Consider the following 15,407-nt stretch of genomic DNA (forward strand, 5'->3'; position numbering starts at 1 on the left):
GTTATAAAAATATATTATGTGGTCTTAACTATAGGTGTGGGCTCCCAAGGCAAGGCAGATAGAACACATGGGTTCAGTTTACACATTTATTATAGAAATCCCCTTCCAGTGTGGGTAGTGTCTTGGGCCCAGATCCACTGGTACAAAAAGAAAAGTTTAACACCAGGTAAAGGGGGCAGGGGAACCCCCAGCTCCAGAAAGTCACAGACAGGTATAGAAAACACAGCTTGTGTGGATTTGTTTAAAAAGTGGTGGATGGAAAGAAAGCCAAGGAAGACGTGACGTAGCCTGTGGCCAGACGTCACCTGAGGATTTTACGGGCATCTACCAGATGCCAGGTTCCACCACCGCAGCATCCCAGGACACAACACACCCGATGGCTCTGCCCTTTGGCCCTCCTGCGGGGCCTCCCGACTGGGGATAGTCAAGGCGGAGGCTGCCGCTGAAGGCTGGGCCATCTCACCCTGTGGGCAGAGACAGTGGGCACAGACAGGCAGACAAGGCCTGGGGCTCCTTCAGGCACCCCCGGGGTTGGGAAAATGAACCCAAGCCCCCTACCCAGACTCCAGTCCTTCCAAATGTGGGCAGAGAGCCCACCTCCCCAAGAACTGCCCTGGTGAGGGGTGGCAGGGAGTTCTGTTAACACGAGTCTCCTGGCTGCCCCAAACAGGGTCCTGAGACCCTATATGGTCCATTTTGTGGAGGAGTTCCTGAATGGAATAGGCTGGGCACAGGGACAGGAATGAACCCAACCAGGACGAGATCACAGTTTCCCTTTCATAAAACGTCTAGTGTTAGGGGAAGACAGTGAATACCTAAATCACAACTGTAAACAGAAATGGAGGAAGGGGCTTGGAGTCCCCATTACACCATCCCCCCTCTTTTAAGCTTGCTTAGGGCCCCCAGTTCCCAGCACAGTGTGAGAGGAGAAGCAGGGTGTCAGACACCTTCGTGGACCCGCGGGGAGCCAGGGGCCTTTGAAGATCAGGTTGGCGCCCCAGCCCAGGACCGAGAGCAACCACACCCCAGGGCTCAGCGAAGTTAGCTGTGTGCTCCCCCGACTGGAGTCATGCCCAGGCCAACAAGGGGCATATCAGAAGGTGTCAGACCAGTGTCCCCGGGGTCTGGGGGTCAGAACTGGAGGACTGCTCCCCCTCTAGCGTCAGGTCACTTAAACGAGCGCTCAGCTCCGGGGAGTACAGGAAGTCCGCGTAGTATCTTTAGAAGGGGTAGCAGGAATCCGGAGGACAGGGGGGGAAGACAGAGAAGAGAGGAAAAGACGGACAAGACACAGAAAGAGAGGAAAAGAGGCTCGTTAAAGAGGCAGAGGCAGGCACAGGACAGCACCTTTAGGCTTGCAAGGGTAGGGCGCAGTGAAAAGAGGAAGAGAAAGGCGAGGCACATGGGATGTCCCTTCCTGCCAGCACCCTGGTTTCAAGGCTCATTTTCAGCTGACATGCACTGGTTGTTAAAATATCAAAATTCTTCTATAGCTTTGTAAAGAACTACTGCTACCATGGCCCAAGATACCCCTCCACCGAGACCCCGTGGACTAATGCAGCTCAGGCAGGGCCCAGGGACCCCAGGCCAAGGCTGCAGCTAGTTCTCTTGTGGTCCAAGTCATTAGCTATCATGACTAGCTTCTCCCTGGCCTGGATGCCTTTGCCATCTGCCTCAAGAGACCCCTACCCATCAGTAAAAGCACCCCCCATACCTGCCGGAGACAGGGGGCGCTGTGAAACTCCTTGAGTGTGGGAGCGGCGCCTGGCTGGGGGCCCCATACAGCGCCTGGCCCACCTCATAGCAGCGGGCATGGAGGAAGGGCAGGTGTTGCGGGCCCATGTGGGGGAGCACAGGCCGGCGCTGGGGCCCCGAGGCCAGTCCCGAGTTCCGGATGTACCAGTCCCGCAGCCCCTCCAGGGCAAGGTTCTTGTGGCCGCTGCGCTCACCAGCCGGGGGAATACGGGTCGGTGGGGGCATCCACAGCAGAGGGTTTGGATGCACCTCTGGACCCTCGGTGGCCTCCAGGGGCAGGCCACAGGGCTTGGTGCGGGTGGCACGGGTGTGGGGGTCCTTGCTGCGGAGGAGGGGGCTGCTGCCGTCAGCTGCATACACAGGTGGTGGGCCTGGGAGCATGGCAAGGAGCCCATCCCGGCGGGAGAGGGCTCCCGGGACCTCGGCTGCAGGCAGCAGCTCCCCCCAGCCTGCCCCGCTGCCACCGCGGGGCAGGCCCCGGTCCAGGGAATAGTCCAAGAGGAAGTCCCCACACACAGGCGGGAGCCGGGGGGCCCCGCGGGAGGCAGGGGCCGCTGAGCTAGGCCGGGCAGCCCGGGGAGGGTCTGGGGGGCCTGTTGTGCGGGAGGAGAAGGCAGGGGTTGGTTGGGGGCGCTCATACAGCACCTCACTGCTCTTACAGACCGGGGGGCCAGTGGCAGGGGGAGCCAGAGGTGCAGGTGGGGAGCCAGCTCCCCCACAAGCTGCCCGGTCCACTAGCAGGGCCTCGGAGCTGTTGCTGCGGCGGGTGCGAGCTGCAAAGAGGGAGGTGCGGTCGGAGGCAGGGTCCACCCGCGGGAAGCCCATCTGGGAGTCCTGGCTGCCGGACCACTGGCGAGAATGGAGGCCTTCAGGTCTGGGGGTGCAGAGATGGGGGTGATGGGAGTAGGGTCAGAAATATCAGGCAGATGGGCTGAGTGTCCTCCCTACCCCACCTCCTCCTGAGCCTTCACTTCCACATCTCCAACAGTCGCCCAGGATTAGAAACTGTGTGTTTAAAGGTGTTGGGTAGTGCCATGTAAAGGGCAGAAGAGGTTCTTTCCCGGCCTGGGGGGCAGAGGGACTGAAAACGTACAGGAGGGCCTGGGGCTGTCAGCTCCAAGGGAGATGCAAGTGTGTGCAGGGCTGGAGAGGAAATGCCAGCAGAGGAGGGCCCAGCACAGGGCTCTTCCTAACACACCTGACCCCTCACCCCTGCTAAGGTACTTCTCATGGCTCCCACCTCTTCCACCGTGAGATCCTAATCCCTAGGCCTGGAATTCAAGACCCTTCCTGAACTCTCTGTGCCCCCATGTGTATGAACCATCCAAACTATCATCCCAACAGCCCCCATTCACAGGATGCAAGTGCCGTAAGGATGGGGACTTGGCTTTGTCCACAGCCTGGGAAAAGTGGGCACCTGATAAGTATTGGTTTAAGAAGCAGTAGGGTACAGTGACTAAGAGCACAGACTCTAGACTTGAACTTGCCTGCGTTCAAATACCAGGTCTCTGGTTTACTAACAAGTCACTTAACCTTTCTGTGCTCAGTTTCCTCATCCATAAAATGGGAATAACAGTAGCACCTATCTCATAGGGATCTCATGACAATTAAATGAGTTGATACCATGTAAAGCCCTGATTCCTAGCAGATGGCAGGCACTCAGTATATGTTAATCAGAACTTATTATGCCTACAGCGTCTTTCAGAGGCAGATATTATGATGTCCATTTCACAAATGAGGAGACAAAGATTCAGAGAAGGGAAATGACTTGTCTAAAACACACAGAAAAGCCCATACTCAAACTTTAGTGCTTCTGCCCCAAATTCCCACCCCCTTCTTCTCCACCAAGACAACTCCTATTCACCTTTCAAAGCCCAGCCTCTCACGTCCCACACCCTTTGATAATGCTCTCCCCAACACCCCCAGTTAGAGTTGTTGTCCCTCCTCTGGTCCTCAAACCCACCCTCACAGTCCACTTACTTGCAAAGCTGGGGGCCAGCGCCCCGGGTGAGGACAGGGGTGGCAGGCACACTTCGCCCCTCAAAACTGGAGGCACTCCTGGGCAGTGAGCGCGTGGGGCTAGACAGACACAAGCATTCCCAGGTCGGGGTCCAGGTTAGAGACCATACCCACCAGGAGGCCCTCTTGCCAGCCCAGGCTCAAGATCCCACTCCTGGCTCCTGGGGAAGGAGGGAGGGGCTCACCCTTACCTGGTGGGGCTGGCCACAGAGTTCCGCCGGCTCTTCAGATCCCCATAAAGATCTGACGGAGGTGGTTTCCACGGAGTTCGTCGCTCAGGGCTGCCCCCAGATACCACCCGCAGCTGGTCCCAGGCCTTGGGTGGCGAGGGGCGCTCAGCCAGAGGGAAGCAGCCGCGAGGCTCCTCTGGGTGGAAGGGAGAACGTGGGGGAGAATTCAACGACAAGGTGCCAACAGGTTGCGGGCAAAGCAAAGGGCAGGGGCTAGGGAGGCAGGGAGGGGCAGAGGGCTGGGCAGGGTTGAGCAGGCTGAGGAGGAGCTAAGGGATGAGGCAGGAATGGGGCCAGGCAGGGCAGGGTGAATCAAAGAAGACAAGGAACCCACATGAGAATGGGACGTGGCTGAGGAGGAGCTAAAGAGGGAGAGGCGGGGCTGAGCCCCAAAGGGCGGGTGGGTTTGGGGGATGGCGGTCCTCACCATTGTCATGGCTGGCCCCAGACTCTGAGAGGGAGCTGCTCTCCGAGTGCAGAACTACATCCTCTACAGGCGAGAGGGGGAGACCGGGGCCCATCAATGCAAGGCCTGGGTGCCAGCCCCTTACCCCACTGGACGGTCTCGTCCCCACTCTGTTCACTTCCCAGAATCCGCCTTTACCTGAATCCAAGACCACCAGAGGCTTGGATCCTCCCTGTCCTGGTGCCTCTCCGTCAGTTCCCAATGGCCTCACCCTTGCCCAGGAGCCAGTTTATCACAACTCCTCTTACTGGTCAAGTCCTTTAAGTTCTGCCTACCTCCCACTTTTCACTGGCTGTTCACCCACTCCACCCCTACCACATCCCCTAGCCAGTGCCCATTCTCCCACGTTCACTGGGGGGAGTTGAGGGGGCCTGGCTCACCTTGGCTGAGCTGAGCGAGGCGCGTGCCCAGGCAGACTCCCTGGGTGGTGATAACTGCCCCCGTGGACAGCGGCGGGAGCACTGGGAGGCCGAGGCGGGCCCGGACGTCCCCGAGCTGCTCCTCCAACTCATGCAGCCTCTGCAGCGCATCTGCCTGGACCTGGCGCCGGCGCCGGCGCTGCTCGGCGCTCAGCTCGGGGGCCGAGGCCAGGCGGCGGGCAGCTGCCGCAATCTGCTGCTGCACTGACACCTCACGCTCCAGGGCCTCAAGAGCCAGTTCCTGCGGGGCCCACCCGAGAGGGTGGGACAGGACCAAATGTTGGAAACGGCCAAGCACAAGGACCAGGCGGTGGCAGAGCTACACTGGAGGCGGGCCTGCTCTTCCTGGGGGCAGCCTATTCTGGGGTGGACCTTATTCCTTCTGGGGCCATGGTCTGCCTTAATTAGGAGCTGGGCCTATTCATCTTCCTGAGGGTGAGAGGCTTATCCAATGGTTAGGGACCACCATCCTCCCTCAGACCCGGGATCCACCTCCCTCCAGCCCAGTCCCTTCTCACCTTAGCCTCTCCTTCCCCTGGACACAACCCCCACTCTGCCCACAGCTTCCTCCAAGCTCCTCCTCCTCTGGACCTGGCTCACCCCCATCTTGCTCTCCACACCCATCTGCTCACCTCAGCAGGGCACAAGGAGCGGTGTGCTGGGTTGGGGTGCAGTGGAGGGTAGGCTCGGGCTGCAGGGGGCCGCCGGCGGACCAACTGGGGCCGTTCACCTGGCTCCAGCGGGCACTCAGGGGGCAGCTGGCCAGTCAGCTCCTGGGGGCGAGGCAGGGCTCAGAGACTACCAAGGGTTAGTGGGAGGGATGGGGCAAAGCAGTAATGACCCCAGAAGCTAGAGAGTCCTACTAGGAGCCCAGTCCTGCTCAGCACCCGTGCCTGTTCTTTCTCTTCCTCCTCCCAGTTCTCCACCAGGCAGGTGCGCAGCAGAGACGCTCAGCCCCTCAGTGGCCCAAATCCCTGGGGCGGTAGGCACAGGAAGCAGGGAGATCTGCTTTGGAATCCAGAATTTCTTAGTTTTTATAAAGGCGACACAGTCTAAGTACCTCATATTATATAACACTCCCTTCAGGACCAGGGGCTGCATGCTCTGAACTGCATTATTATTTCTGGCAAACTGTGGACATTCACACCAAGAGGAGAAAATCGAAACTATAAATCATCCCATGTCAGTTCAGGTCAGGTTTTACTGCCAAATTTTGGAAATAACTATTGTTTTTTTTGAGGTTTTTTGCATTTCAAATTGTTGATAGGGGATTGTGGGCCTGCACTGCCATATTTTATTGATTCTAAGACATCTAAGCTGAGCTTTGAGGAGCTAGAGGGTGACAGGGAATCTACAGGTCAGCACTGCCACTCCAGTGTACCTACCTAGGGGCCCCGGCTCCTCACCCCCCTACCGGACGCTCTTAGGGCCAGGCCTCACCGCCTCCTGGAGACACACTTTGCGTAGCTCCTGAAGTTTCAGGCTCAGGGCCTCCTGCAGGGCCCGCTGCCGGTCAAGCAGCCCCCGAAGACGCTCTGACTTCACCTGGGGGGCAGCCTCTACGAACAGGGCAGCTGGATACAGAGGGAGCAAAGGTCAGTGGAGCAGCCAGGACATCCTGGAGCAGCTGTGAGGCCAGGGGCCAACCCTTCCCAAGAGGGCAGGTGGTGACTCAGAGCAGGGGAGGAGGCACCAGGAGGGAGAACCAGCCACCGACCTGAGGCACTGAAGGTGGGAGAGCTGATCAGCTGACCTTTGACTTCCATCCTGGTGCTGTCGAGAGGCCGGGGCTGATGGCTGGACAAGGCCTGGTAGTGATGCACACGAGCCATTAAGGAAGCACATGCTGCGATCCCTCAACCCCTACCCCTCCCCAGCTTCCCACACCCCAGCTGGGAATAAGGGGTACCCTGACCCCACCCACCTGCTTGACCTGCCCTCTCAGAATCCGCGTCAATGTCTGGACCCACTTGGCCGTGGTACCTTGGTTCCCTTCCCATTGAGTGGGAGCACAGCAAGTGGGAAGCTGGGTGGACTTACAACGCCTCCTCAGAGGCCCATGGGCCACCGTCAGGAGTCTTGCCTGGGGAGGGAGAATTAATGGTACAGATTCAACCAACTATAACAACAGTGGGCATTGATTAAGCACCTGGGGGCCTGGAAGAGTTACCTTCTATACCACATTTAATCCTCACAACCATCCTGTGATGGCAGTTCTGTATTATTATTACCCCTACTCCAGAGATGAGGAGAGTAAGGCTCAGAAAAGTGAAGTAACCTGCCCATGGCTATGGATGTAGCCCGGGCCCGCCCCTCCGGTCCAACACTCTCCCTCACTAGAGCTGCTCCAACCCCGCCCCCATTCCTCATGAGCTCCCAGTCCCAGGCCTCAGGGCCTTTGCCCAGGCTGTGGCTGCTCTCTGCAGTGCTCTGTTCCCCACTCCAGCCCCTGGTTCTCACTTACACTCTGGGGCTTAAATGCCACTTCCAGAGGTGGGCCCCCACATTACGTCCCCTCACAACTGCTGTCCAACAAGAGACTGTGCCTCCCTCTTACATTCACGAGGACAGGAAACATAGCTGTCCTGTTTTCATCAGTATCTCTGGCACTCCTAACACTTCTGTGCACACAGCAAGTGCTCAATGAATGTCTGCTGGGTGAATGAAAGAATGATGAGGGAGCTGAGCCAGGAATCAAGCCTAGATCTGTGAGTCTGTTATCCCAACTCCATCCTGTGGCCCTGGTGCAGCAGCGAGAGTGTTCACTTGGCCCCAGACCCCCCCAGCCCCTCTCAGCACCCCAACCTGTCCTGTGCCTAGGGAAGTCATCCAGCCCAGACTGTGAGCAGCAGTCCACAGCTGCAGATAACAAGCTGACTGCCTTCTGCCTCCTTCTCTGCCCCCAGATGACCTGGCTGAGCACGGAGCCTGCCTTGGCTGGCCGCCAGTCCTGCTCTCGTCCCATCCTCTGGAGTTTGCTCCCACCCTCCCACATCCTGCTCGGTCCCCAGCTGGGCAGCCAGGTGACATCATCTCCCGCCACCTGGCCTGACTTCAGTGGCAGGCGACTGGGAGGGCCTCACGAGGCTACAGAGGTCCTAGTTCCACCTACCTCAAAATCGCCAGCTTGTCATGACACGGTGGCCAGGTGTGGAGAAGACCCAGGCAACTTGAGGAGGCGTGGGTTCAAGCCCCTTCCCCATTTATACATTGGGGGGTGTGGCCAAGCTGCTAATATGGTGCCACCAGTTTCTCAGCAGTCCTCCCACCTGCCCCATAGGGTCTGAACCCCTCCCGCAAAGCAGTGGTACCCCGTCCTCAACATCAGGGCTGGGGACCAGTCCTAAAGCCTTTGTGCAAGCCCAGACAGCAGCGGGGGTTTTGCAGAGGCGCTCACACGCCCACCCTCCAAGGTCAGACAGTGCCCAGCACGGCAGGGCTTCCTCAAGGTCCCAGCTCAGCCTCTGCCCTCGGCTCCTGGAGCTCCTTCTTCCCCAGCCCCTATTTGGGTTTGAGGAACTCTGGCAGGGCTCCCCAAACGTTCCTCCACCCCAACAGGAACCTCGACTCCACGCCAGTGGGCCCATTCACCAGGACTGGTCCCATATCCCACACTGGGCTGCCTTGAGCCTTCCTTCCCTGAGAGCTCATGGAACCCTGGAAGTCAACACGGGGTCCAGACCGGAACCCCAACTCCACCCTGTCAGCCTGACCTCGGGGACATAGCTAGGGCCTGAGTCATGGGGTCATTGGGCAGGCTAGACACAGGGTCAACGCCCCACACCCCTACACCCGGCTCCCAAATCTGCCTCCACTCACCTGCCCTCTGCACATTTGCCTTGGGGCCTGGGGCTGCCCCATCCCCACCCAGAGACGGTGAGAAGGGGGATCCCAGCAGCCCCCGCCCCAACACACCGCCACACCAGGCCCTGGGTCCCCCCACCCACTGGTGACCCCATGGCCCGGTCCTGTCCCATCCCCAGGATGGGCTGCAGCAGGAGAGCTGCAGAGGGCACCCCCCACACCCAGAGGCGGGCCCAGCAGGTTTTTCAGGTCTGCCCTTCTGACACCACAGCCGAGAAAGAAATTCCTGGCTGTAATGACTGTTTACAACCAAGACACCTCACCTGGGTGGTACCCCAACACCCTCAGTGGGACCCCCGCTTCCACATACTGCCACTGTCGGAGCAAATACAAACTCCCAGCGTCTGGGACTGTTCCCCACACTGCCCCAGAGGCAACCCTGCCCCCACTCTAGGTGAACAGATGGGGTGCTGGCAGGCAGGTGCTGGGAAGTAGTTTCTCAATAGCCCAGTTTGGGCTTTCCTGGGGGACTAGGCACCGGGTTGAGGGAGGGCAGAGACTACTCCTGTAGGGGAGGAAGGAAGAGAGGAAGTGGCAGGGAGCGGAGGAAGGGGACTCTGGCTTCTCCTCTCCCCCATCCCTTCCCCTTGTCCATTTCTGGCAAGAAATTGGCTTCATGCCAGGAAAGGAAATTGGACATTTTGGCCTTCGCCCCTCTACTCAGGCCCTCCTTCCTCGCTGTACCTCTGGCACAGACCTGGCTCTCTCCCGCAGGGAACTTCAGTACACCCTATACCCTCCTCCCCCCGGGCCCACTGTTCCCAGGTGCTCACCAATGCCAGAGAGGTGCTGTGGGGTGGCCTTGGGTACTTCAAAAAAATAGTTGTCTCGACCAGGCCCTGCTCCGGCTGGTAGTGGCAGTGGCGGATGCCTAGGCCGCCTCCCACTAGGCAATGGCCCAGCCTACCTGGCCAAGGACTGGGCAGGCCCATACCTTTTAACCCTTGCCTGTCTGCCACCAGGGCTCAGGCCACCCCTAGGGGCAGTCTCAGAGCCAGGTCCCCTCAGGGTGTCCAGCATGGCCAAGAACAGAGCCTGGACCTCCCCCCTCACCCCATACACCTACCAGAGGATCGAGAAAGAAGGGCTAACGGTCATGGAAATGGCAGCTGCCTCTGGTGCCACTCAAGTTCCCAGATCAGACCCAGCCCACCCAAGGGTACTACCTGGGCGCTAGGGGATGGAGATTTGGGGAGTTGCTAAGCACACAGGAGGTCTTGGGTGTAAATCAGGTGTGTGTCTCTTGGCAGCACACATCACATTCCTGAGGCCCCTACCCTTCCCTCCCAGGGCAAGGCAGGGGTGGGAGAAGGTCTTAAAGCAATTCCCACCCTCACTGGGGTAATTGTTGCCCAAGTTGGGACAGAGGAGGTCAACTTTTCTAAGGAGAGACCGGGTCTCAAGACCCTACCACCTTCTGCGGCTCCAGAAGAAATCATCCTAGCGAACCAACAACACACGCATGTGCTTGAACCCCTCCCGATCCCTACAAACCTGGGAGAATGGCACAGACCCAGCTCCTCAGAGCCAGCTGGTAGATGTGGAAGCTCTGGCTCGGAGAGGTGAACAGGCCTGATTCTGATCACAGAGGCGCAAGAGCAGGCAGAATCAGAACTCGGGAGGCTGGGTCCTGGGTTGGAGGCCAACAGAGGCTACTCCTGCAAGGGAGGAGGAGTGGGAAAGGGGACTCACGCTTCTTCACACCCGGGCAGGGTCTCCCCCATCTCCTCCAGCTCCCCGGGCATTTCTGGACCGGAGTCAAGGAAATCAAGGGCTCTGAGTCCCTATGATGTACTGTTTTCCCCACACCACCACCAGGGCTCTGGGCCTGCCCCAGCGCACAGCACACAGCACACATCCTGCACTCCATTTGGGGCCATCTGCTCTGTGACCTCAGGGCCCAAGTCCAACCCAGGCCCCCGCAGCAGCCCACACTGTGATGTGAAAGAGCAGAGTGAGGAAAGCTCCCTCCCCGCTTGGCAGGTGGGCCAAGCCTGGAGAGGAGCTCACTGTATCAGCAACGCCCATGCACACACTATTGCGGCCTCCTGCCACCCTGCCCACCTTTCTTCCTGGGTGTGAGACTTCCGGCATGGGACACAAAGGCCCCTTTCATCACCCCCCTTCTCCCCCCACTTCACTGCCTGGGGCTGGTGGAGGCGGCAGCCATAAGATGGGCAGCTGGGTGTTGATGGGGAGTGTCCTCCCAGCCACAGGCCTCTCCTGCCTCTTGTGGGACACCAAGGTTGTTGGAAAGAGGGGTGTTTATAAAATCAGAGCTGAAGAGGGACAAGCTGGCTGGCAATGAAGATTGAGTCTCAAGGCTTGTGGTTTCGGAGCCAATAGAGGCCAAACTAACTTTGGAAGGCATTTCAAAGTGCAAGGTAATTCACACCACATCATTAATGACTGTTAATAGCAACAATGATCAACTCATGCAGGTGGGCTGGTGCCGGAGTAAGGAGGGGAGAGAAAGTAACTGGGCCTCTTGGGCCAGGCAGACAGGTGGGGCAGAGTCACCCACACACATCATTGTCCTGGTCCACGACTTGTAACAGCTTAGAAGACAGCCAACCTCTAAGCCCAGGACCAGCCAGGACCTGAGCCTCGTGTGGCCTCACGTAGGGGTAGCAAATGTGGGTCAGGGATTCAACATAGCTCTGCCACTTACTGGCTGTGTAACTGCTTGGACAAGTCACTTAACCTCGCTGTGCCTCAACGTCCTCATCTGTAAAATGGGGGTGATGATAATAGTATGTACCTCACAGGGCTGCTGTGAGCACGACATGAGTTAACACATTTAAAGCTTGCTTAGGACTATGCCTGGCCTGCAGTAAATGCTCAATGTGTATTAACTATCACGATTACAAGTATTTCTCCATATGTGTGTGTATACATATATATATTTTTTTTTTTTTGAGACAGAGCTGGTATCTCCAGCCTCCAAACCCTCCCTACTTGCTACCCAGACATGGAACCCTCCCTACTCATCAAGCCAGACATATTTGAAACAGAGTTGTTTTCCCTCATTATCCAACTTCTCCCTACTGAACATCAAAAATGCAGGAACCAAATACATTCAGGTAAATTGTCTGAACTCTCTCTAGCCAAATACAGGAACTGAATCGATTTGGATACACTTTTTGAGAAAGAAGTGGTATCCCTCACTCTCTGAGCTTTCCTTACTCACCACGCCAAATGCAGGAACCAAATCTATTTACACAAGACAGTACCCTTACTATCCCAACTCTTGCCACTGGAGCTCAGGAAAACGAGTAGATTTGAATACATTTTTGAGTTAAAGCCATTATCCTTCATTATCTGAACTCTCCCTACTCATTATGTAAAATGCAAAACCAAAATACCTTCAGATAACTTGGTATTTTTCACTGTCTGAGCTACCTGAACTCTCCCTCTCAGAACTTGGGTACCAAATAGATTGTGACAGTGAGGGATGCTCATGTTGTTATTAATAGGTTTGGATAAATGTTTTAGATAAATGAGATGGGTCTGGAATCTCATTATTCAAACTCTCACTACTCTCTATGAGAAATGCATGAACAAAACATAATTGAATAATATGTTACCTCCTCGTTTTAATTCTCCCTGTCCGTCCTCAGAATCAAGGAGATTCAGACAGTGAGAGAACCTTGTATTATTGTTGTTGTTGTTGCCACTACTGGATGGGCCTGATTCTTACACACAGTGACCACCCCCCCCACCCCCACCCACAGATCTGTCCCACAGAGGTGGGATGGACTTAGCACCAAGATTTGTTTGCTTACTGCTGAGAGAGAGGGGATAAACCCCTGCCCCCATCCCACCCCTACCAAGCCCTGAAGCTTCTAGCCTAGAATGGGTTTTTTTCCAGGCCAAGAAAGCAGGGATCATGCACCCAGGATCAAGACCAGGAGATGGGGGTAAGAGGACCTAGAAGATTCACACATACCCCCGAGTCCCCTACCTCCACATATTTGCTCACCACGCCCCCTCCCTGACACGGGGCAGCCTCCAACCTAGCAAGGGTGGAAACATGACCTGGACCTCACGGACTCCCAGAGAGTCACTGAATAATTTAGGGTGTTCTTCCACACTCAGGGAGGGTGGGGGGCATAAGAACAGTTCTATGGCCTCCTGGGGCAGGGAGAGAAATGCAAGCTCTGCGTGAGATCACTGGGTGGGGGTGGGGGAAATCGCATGAAAACTCCCTCAGCCACACAGGGCCCACAGAGCTACTTGCTCTTGCTCATGCTAAGAGAAGCATTTTAAATGAACTTCAGAGATAATGGGAACAGCGGAACCTCCAAGTTCAGAGGCAGGGTATAAGGGGATCCCCATCCTTCTGGGCTCAAAGGAGATGCAAAGTGGGTGTTGGGAAGGAGGGAGAGCTGAACAGGGTGGAGGAGTATGGTAAGGAGTAGGACAGGGGGGCTGGCCCTGTGGCTTAGCGGTTAAGTGCGCGCGCTCCGCTGCTGGCGGCCCTGGTTTGGATCCCGGGCGCACACCAACGCACCACTTCTCCGGCCATGCTGAGGCGGCATCCCACATACAGCAACTAAGAAGGATGTGCAGCTATGACATACAACTATCTACTGGGGCTTTGGGGAAAAATAAATAAATAAAAATTAAAAAAAAAAAGGAGTAGGACAGGGCCCTGGGGTTGGGACGAGATGAAGGGACAAGATAGGAAGGAGTGTAGGGGACAAGACAGAATCAGAGTCATTGTAGGATGGAGGTCAAGAGGCAGGACAGAGAAGGAGCCAGGACACTTCCCAGGGGATGGGATGAAATGAGGTTCAGGACAAGCGTCAGAGAAAAAGTAGGGGACAGCAGAGGACAAAAGAGCAGGGCAAGGGTCAGGGCCAGCATAGAACAGTAGTCAGAAGACATGACCAGGAATAGGCCAAGACAGGGTTCAAGGGAGGGGATAGGGAAAAGAGCAGGTTCAGGATGGAGGTAAGGAACAGGAAAAGTCAGGGACAGAATGAGGATAGAAATGAGGACAGCAATGGGACAAGAGAAGAGGGGGGAAATAGCACAGAGCTGGGGGCAGAGACAGGGCAGGAGACAGGGAGACTGTCTAAAGGTGGTGAGCCAGGATAGAGATCAGGAGTCAGGAGGGGGGTGGGGGTGGGGGGGTTGTTAGCACAGGGTGGGATGAAAGTACAGAAGTCAGAAGTCAGGAATCAGGACAGACCTGGATCAGATTGGCATTAGGGGGGCAAGACACGACTGGAAGGGGTTCAGGGACTGGACAAGAGTTTAGGGAACAGACAGGTCAAGTACTGGGAGAGAAACTGGGGTGATAAGAACAAGGCAAGATGAGCATCAGAGATGGAACAGAATCAGGCAAAGATCTGTAGTCAGGCCAAGGATCCTGAGAACAGAACTGGATGGGGTTTGGGGTGAGGACTGGGTTTAGGAGGACAAAACAGGGGTTGAGGATCACACCAGTCCAGAATATGGTTAGATCACAGGTGAGACCGGAGGTCCTGGGGCCAAGACTGGCGCCGGGGTTCAAGGTTAAAAAAAGAGGTAGTCAGGTCAGGCAGGGGTCGCGAGTGAGACCACGGGGTCAGAGGTCGCGGGTGCGCGCGCAGGTACATCCCCCGCCGGCGTTTCCGGGCCCTCACCCCGCCCTGTCTCCTCCCTTCTTCCCCAGGCGGGCGTTACTCACCTAGGGTCCTCGCCGCGCGGTGTAGGCGGGGTCGGTATGGAACGGGAGGGGTGATGGGCGCGCCCCTCCCTCGCTGCCTCCCGCTCGTCCCCTGGCTCGCGCCTACTCCGCCCTGTCCGTGGGCCGCGTTGGGCCGCGCGACTGTTAGCCTTGGGGGCCAGACGGGGGGCGCGGGGAGGGTGGGAGAGGAGGGCCGGCTCGGCCGCGGGCGGTGGACCCCGGCCCCCACCTTCAACTCGGGTCCGTCCGCTCCCGGCGGCACCGCCACCTCCGCCGCTGAGCGCGAGCCTGGGGTGGAGGGTGAGGGGGGACGGGGGGGCGGGGCGCGAGACCACAGCAGCGGCGGAGACCAAGTGCGCAGGCGCCAGTTCGGGTCTTCGATTTTTCCTGCCCTGGGAGCGCCAGGAGTGAACCAGCTGGGAACGCGTGCGCACACGCTTTCTAGACGGCGGCGGAGCTCTCCCCTACTGAGGCCACGCCCCCTCAGTGATCAGACCGGCGCCCCTCATTCCAAGTCACCTCCCAAGCACTACCCCGAACTGCCTTGAATCAGCTGCCACCACACCTCTAAACTCCCCCAACTACCCTCAATGCCCCAAATGCACCCCAAACCACCATCATCCCCCAAATTGTATCCTCAAACTATTGTCCATTGATCCCAAGCAGTATCTCTAATCCACCCTCCATGGACACCCAACCTGTACGAATAAATTACCCTCCACTACCCCTAAGTAGTTCCCCCAAACCATCTGCAGTCAGCCCTGAAACCATTAACCTTCAAAGAACACTTCCAAATCACCCTCCTGCTATTCCCAATATGCACCCAAAACACCCTTCATTGACCCCAAACCACTCTCCATGTACTATCCTAACCATACTCTATTGATCCCCAAATGGTTCGCCAATAGCCTTCAACACCGGCGCAAACATACTCAACCACCTTTGACGTGGCCCCCACTTGTACCCCAAATCAATTC

General features: G+C 57.1%; 1 protein-coding gene across 4 annotated transcripts; it reads right to left on the bottom strand.

Moving 5' to 3' along the window:
- Nucleotides 1–72: 72 nt before the first annotated feature.
- Nucleotides 73–14,802, bottom strand: CCDC120 (coiled-coil domain containing 120). 4 transcript variants are annotated; one of them, XM_087426866.1, is made up of 11 exons: nt 14,431–14,802; nt 10,248–10,411; nt 6,873–6,972; nt 6,643–6,697; nt 6,330–6,463; nt 5,522–5,662; nt 4,851–5,130; nt 4,432–4,494; nt 3,966–4,140; nt 3,736–3,834; nt 73–2,629 (listed from the first exon to the last, which is right to left on the bottom strand). In XM_087426866.1, exons 4-11 carry the CDS (start codon nt 6,653–6,655, stop codon nt 1,693–1,695), a joined length of 1,842 nt encoding a protein of 613 aa, XP_087282992.1. In that variant the 5' UTR covers nt 6,656–6,697; nt 6,873–6,972; nt 10,248–10,411; nt 14,431–14,802; the 3' UTR covers nt 73–1,692. The 4 variants fall into 4 exon arrangements, with proteins under 4 accessions (XP_087282992.1, XP_087282991.1, XP_087282993.1 ...); XM_087426865.1 differs by having other exon boundaries at nt 6,607–6,697; nt 14,431–14,801; XM_087426867.1 differs by lacking the exons at nt 10,248–10,411; nt 14,431–14,802 and adding an exon at nt 9,527–10,240 and having other exon boundaries at nt 73–1,218; nt 1,715–2,629; nt 6,814–6,972.
- Nucleotides 14,803–15,407: the final 605 nt, after the last annotated feature.

Source organism: Ceratotherium simum, chromosome X (genome assembly GCF_057802395.1).
Source record: "Ceratotherium simum simum isolate JZ-2026a chromosome X, ASM5780239v1, whole genome shotgun sequence".
NCBI lineage: Eukaryota > Metazoa > Chordata > Mammalia > Perissodactyla > Rhinocerotidae > Ceratotherium > Ceratotherium simum.